The sequence below is a fragment of the Tupaia chinensis genome, unplaced genomic scaffold (assembly GCF_000334495.1).
Source record: "Tupaia chinensis unplaced genomic scaffold, TupChi_1.0 Scaffold000048_1, whole genome shotgun sequence".
Lineage (NCBI taxonomy): Eukaryota > Metazoa > Chordata > Mammalia > Scandentia > Tupaiidae > Tupaia > Tupaia belangeri.
The window spans coordinates 3,963,055-3,969,232 of record NW_006159506.1 but is presented as its reverse complement, the minus strand read 5'-3'; the positions used below and the strand labels follow the sequence as shown (position 1 = coordinate 3,969,232).

Here is a 6,178-nt window from a genome sequence, read left to right as displayed (position 1 = left end):
TACTCTTTTTTTCTCCTTTACACATGGGCACCTTTAAGGGGTGTAAATTGCATTTTTCTCTACCCCTTTCCAATGTCGATTCTCTCATTCCTGATGAGATTTTATCTCTTGAGCTCAGGCAAAATAATCCTTCACTTGTATTTTACATCAGTTCATTCACTATTAGTTGTTAAGCTTGTGCATTTATGTAAATGTTACTATTTTTCAATAAGTTCACATTAACTTATTAAGGACTACCTTGTATTTCAAAAGATTAAAGAAACAAAATTTAGTCACTAATATCTTCCTGCCTCTCACTGATATCTATTCAACTTGGAAGATAAGCAAAGTATCTAGAAATCTTAACTAAAACTACTATGGATGTTCCCCATGACTCTTTTTGGTTCATGTTTCTATTTCCTTGATATAATAATGCAAAGTAATTTTCTAAATCAAAACAGAGTGAGCTGTTTTCAGAAACACATATTTTAAGCTTTTAGACATTATTTATTGTGGTAAGAACATATACCATGAAGTCCACCCTCCTAACAAATTTTTAAGTGCATAATCTATACTGTTATAATAATAATAATAATAATGCATCATGCTGTATATCAGAGCTCTAGAACTTATCTAGCACAACTGAAAACACATTTTTATGTGTGCTCAAATAGTAATAAATTGGCTCTTATTTTATTAATTTAGAAGGTTATCCTAAGAAATACAGGTATATCAAACAGTATGGAAGAAAGCAATACTTCATGATTTGAAGAGAAGAAAAAAAAAAAGCTGGCTGAATTTTTTTAAGGACTGACAGTGTTTCGGATGATATTTTCCTTTTCATTAAAAAGCAACAAATATCTTGGGAGGGTGATGCTCTGGACTTGAAAGGAACTCTACAATAGAATAGTGAACACAAACAGCAAACTCATTTATAACCAGTGACAACCCAAACCTAGGAAGTTTTTAAAAGAATGTGATTGTTGTCAGAAGGAATCGGGTCCCACTGCGTTCCTGTTCAGCTCTGGTAGCACTCAAAGCCATGGCTGAGGGGCGTGGGGGGCTCCCCTCCAAGACTGGTGGGTACCGACCAGCAAGAGAGTGAATTCTGCATACTGTACGGATCATCGCTCAGTTCAGGGCAGTCAGATTGCATCTGGGATCAACCAATTGTGCTTCATGAAAACGTCAGCCCTCATTTGTGTCTCGCTGTTTTCTTCTGTCCGGCTGTAAACAAGGCTAGCTCGAATGGTCTCCCTACCCTGATCTGCACAGGCAGATCACACAGTCAGACCGAGTCAGCGACCTCAGAGCTCAAATTAAAGTTCCTTCTTGCAGACAACAGTTCCAGTGCACACTGGGAAGTCACAAAGAGAAGCAATTTGGGAATGACAGAGTTAGGATCCCTTTTCCAAAATGCATACCTCACATTCCTACACATACTGGCTTGGCGTGTCTCTTCCATGAAATGAAATTAGGTGTTCCTAATATGAACAACTAACTGTGTTTTTCGGCAGACTAGCTCAGCAGATTTATCGTGTTGGGTAGGCGGGGGGTGGTGGTGAGCCTTTTTTGTTGTTTCACCGCTCTGGGGCTTTGCTTGGATCAGCCAAAAAAGACATGGATAGAAATACTGTCAATCTGGTCCAACTCCAGGAACCTAATCATGCCTGAATCGCTCGGAGGAGCGTGATGATGGCAAACAGGCACAGGTAGGTGGCTTCTGTTCGCATGCATGTCAGCCATAGTGTCGCCTTCACACTAAAGTAAAATACAATTTTGAGGGACTGTCATCTCAGTAATAAGAGGGAGAGAGTGTCATTGAAACCGCTTTCTTCAGCAAGCGGCATGGAGGTAATATTTAGTATTCACTGCATTGCGTTCTCCTAGCCAGCTGCTGTGTCCCTGTTAAGATTCTCATTTATGCAGCTTGAGCTGAAACCTTTTTTTTTGTTTTCCCAGTCTATTACTTTGTCTATGTAAGGGAAAACAGCCAAAGTGAAACAGCTTGCAATTTGCACCTGTCTGCTCTAAGCATTCCATGTTAGATTATGCAGAGGGCAAACCCTTTGCACACCACTAATGAGAGTAAGATTAGTAGAACTGGATACTTTAGTAAAACTGTACGGCTTACAGGGTATTTCGGTGATTTTAATTTTTTTTATGACCTGAAAGGGACCACTCAATTTTTCTGTTTTAGAGTCCCTGAAGCAGGATGAGACCATTCAAAAGTCTATAAAGCCGTGCATTCCTTAAAGAAATTGTGTTATTGTCATGTAACTAAGAATCAAATGGGTATTCGGCCTGAGTTGTTTCAAAGGAGAAAGAAGAAATTTCAATGCTTATTTCCAAGTTGTTGTAAGTATAAAATACCTATAGACACCTTTACTTTGTAAAACTGGTCATGAGAGAAAGGAAGGAAAAAAAACAATTTTCGGATGTGTTTCACAAATAGGACTAGTTTTGGAAATAATGTCAAATACCTGAAAGTAAATTTGAGTTCTTTGCTTTCATTGCTGAGTCAAAAACAAAAATTCAAGTAGATGACTTCACCATCATGCTGAGACAGACATAAATATATGTATTCAACGCATCCCGTGACTCACAGAATGCAAACTTGACACTTGCAAAAATGTCAGCACCTGTGATTCTTTCCCACATTTTCCTAGAACTGCTCTGCCATCCCCCTTAGTTTTGATTTCTTGGAGGAATGTTAGCAGGGAGTTACCATCTATTTTGAAAGCATTTCAATTAAACTCATGCAGATAAAAGAACAAACTAATCATAGGTTACCATGGCTTCCCAAACCTTATGTATTTTTAAGAAATCATACTAATAACATTTGAACAATTAGGCAAAGTATGTCTAAAGAGGATTCAAAATGATTAAACAAACAAAAAAAAAAGCGTGTTTATCAGAGGATCCACGCTACATTTGGATTCCAAAAAAATTCCCGTATTGGCACTTCCTGTTGAGATAATGACTGATATGATGACGGGTTAAATGAAGTCGAGGTGGTAGCAAATGTGTCTCACCAGTAATTAATGTAGCTGGGTATGGCTGTTAGCCCACAACTTGCCTGACAGATAACGTTCCAGCACGTTCAGAGATGACCCTTTGAGCACAGCTTTGGGAGTTCTGCCAGCCATTGCCGAGTCTGGTTAGGTCAAAGGGTTGAGCCATGTGTAATTCAGAACAGAGGAGGTCCCACGGTCACTCCACAAAAACAATTACACTACTTATTTCACTCTAGCCCTTGCCCAAAACTCACAAGCCTCACAGTTTCAGTGCAGTCAATCTAATTCTGCCCTTGGGCGATAAGCCACATGAAAATATGTGGTGCTGTGTTTATAAATCTAATCAAAAATAGAAACAGTAGGCAGGCACAATGAGGTCCTACTAAGGATCCTGGGAATCCTCGGAAATTCTGAAGGCACTTTTGTTGAACTTCTGTAGAATCTCTTTTGCCACTCCGTTGTCTGTTACACTCGTTAATCATGCTCTTCACTCGTGAGTGCTACAAAGGAGGCTAAATTTTCTACTCGCTTCTATACTTCCCCTCCATGGATAATATTATGAAAAAAGCTTAAAAGGTTGCTTTTAAAGAAAAAAAACAATCAAAGAGGAGCCACTGTTTCATCAATCTTACCTCTCTATCCATGTTCTCCACTCCTTGCCCTTGGCAATGCATGGAGTTAAATCGAGTTCCTCTAAAAAAGAAAAAAAAAAATAGCATTTGAAAATCAGAATAAATTGACCCAACCATAAGATATGTTAGACAATGTGCGTTGGAAGAGCTATGATGCTATCTCATAATACCCAAAAAATCTAAATAAAAAGCCAACAGGATTCGATTTAGTATCTTCCTTTCACTGCTGTTCTCGTTTATTTAATGAACTGGGAGTCGGTAAATATGCTAGGGAAAGTTCAGACATGATTTAGATAGCCTAAATTTTCTCCCTAATATCCAAGAGGTGGCAAATGCAAACTGCATGAAGTTATATGAACAACTTGCTGCTGCTTGCCTTAGATAGCTCTTCTATGTTCATCTTTTTAAAAATTACGATCCAGTTTTGCAACTGTCATAACTAGATGCTATCTGATAAAGTCTTTGATAAATGTGTACTTAGGGGCCAAGCAGAAGAAACCCTTAAAACATTATCCAGCGAAGATACGGAAAGCAAAAATGTTAATGAAAGAAAATGTGTTTGTAATACTCTTCAAACTCATGAGAGTCATGCAATAAGTTATCAAGTTCAATCTGCAAGCTATTCCACGTGATATTATTTCAAGTGACAGAAATACTGCAGTAGAATATCGTCTGGGGCCAGATGATGATAACAAATGAGAAATTTTAAAAATGAACAATGATCCCAGCATTGGTTGAATTATTATAAACATTTGCGAAAGGAGTCTTTTAAACTTGGAAGTTGCCTTTTTGAAATGTCATCAGTATTTGGCAGTAGAACAAAGTACATCGTGTGTGAATGACACATGTGACAAATACATTTTTTGTTCTGAGCTATCAATTATAGTTTTAAAAACTGCCTGTGTCTTAACAGCCACCAATGTTAAAAATAAAAGAAATATTTTAGTCCTTTCAGTGCTAATTTCAAAACTTTTACTTTTTAATGCTAAGAGTAAAATAAAACATATAAAGATTTTATTGAATTATGTCCCAACATAAGGGACTTCCATGTAAAATTACTTAAAAGAAATCAACATCAAAATGAGAAAATTTTCGACAATAAGCAGAAATTGAAGTTTGACTTACTGTTTTGGTTTGTTTTTTGTTTTTTTCCCATGGCATGGTATCTGAAGAGTAATTCAAAAGCATATATTTCTGGGAATGTTTGTGGAGTGGAAATCTGCTTTCTTTTGTTTCTTTAAATTTGGCCTTAATCTAATAGCTAATACTTGTTCTTTTTAAATGTTTGCAATTTATTAAGTTGCTCAAGTTATTGTCACTGTAAATTTATTTTGCAGACATATAATCCATAGTGTATGAGCCAAAAAACACAGGTTGCCTCTATTAACATCAATAAAATACTCAGGAAACACTTCCATAAAGCCAATTACTTCTCTCCACAGAAGTCTGTGTTTTAAATGTCTTTCTACACAAATATTCAAAACATAGTACGAGTACAGGAAACTCAGTATAATTGCTAAATTAGATCAAAATCCCTCATAATCTGGTATAAGACACGGAGCTGAATGTAGGAAGCAATTTGATGGAAGTCCACAGTGCATCATTTTAAAACAGCTGTTGGGGGCCAGGAGGTATTGTAGTGGTAATGAAAATGGACCCACACGAGAAAGGTCCTGGATTTGCATCCTGGGACCTCCCTGGGTACACCAAGCACACACACGCACATGCCCATGAGCCAGACTGGCTGAGATTGGGAATGGATCAGGGCATGAAGACCCTGCTGGGGACGTCTCTCTCTTTCTCTTTTCTCTCCCACTCATAGAAGAAATACATTTTAAAATGATAAAATCACAAAAGTGAAAGATAAAAGGCAGCTGTCACGAGAGGAGTTATACAACTGCCCATTCCCCTGGACTGTGAATGAAAGACTAGGGTGGCTTCTTGCTTAGAAATCTGGAAGTTTAGAGCAGGTATTTTATTTGCAACAAAGACTCTCAGTCCCAAGTTTCTATGAGCTGGAAACTGAATGTTGTAGTCTAGTCCATCAGAGTTATGAGATGACCAGCAAAATAGGGGTAGTGAAAAAAAAAAAAGAAAAAAAAGACCCACCTTGAACCAGAAGAAAATCTGTCAACAGGTGACATGGCTTTAGAGCATCAAAAGATTTAGGCAGTGTTTGACCCGGATCTAAATATTGAAATATGAAAATATGTTCTCCATGCAATTCCCAGGAGCTTAACTCAAAAGTTTTGCAAGTGGGGAAGCATTGTTAAAGAGTCAGAAATAGCCCATCAGCTTCTAAGAGCTCTGACAAATCAAGCAGAAGACAAATAAAGGTATGAGACCACGTTCCAGAGGCCAGATGAGAACAGTCAGTGCAAGAGACACGGGGCCCAGTTAATGCGTGCCGGGCAGCAGAGCAGACTGTGGAGAATGGATGGGTTAAGTTAAATAGGAGAAAGTAAGTGGAAGAAATGCATGAGCAAAGAGTGGTGATGAAGATGAGAACTATGAATCCACAGGACAATGACTAGAATTTATCAGTAAATA

At 37.8% G+C, this 6,178-nt stretch overlaps 1 protein-coding gene across 1 annotated transcript in view; it reads right to left on the bottom strand.

Moving 5' to 3' along the window:
- The window catches only part of LOC102470636 (uncharacterized), a 291,660-nt gene extending 288,020 nt beyond the window's left edge, over positions 1 to 3,640 (bottom strand). Inside the window, exon 1 of the mRNA XM_006141250.2 lies at positions 3,629 to 3,640. Coding sequence (XP_006141312.2) covers positions 3,629 to 3,640 — 12 coding nt within the window. The remainder of the gene's footprint in view (positions 1 to 3,628) is intronic.
- Between the last annotated feature and the right edge of the window lie 2,538 nt (positions 3,641 to 6,178).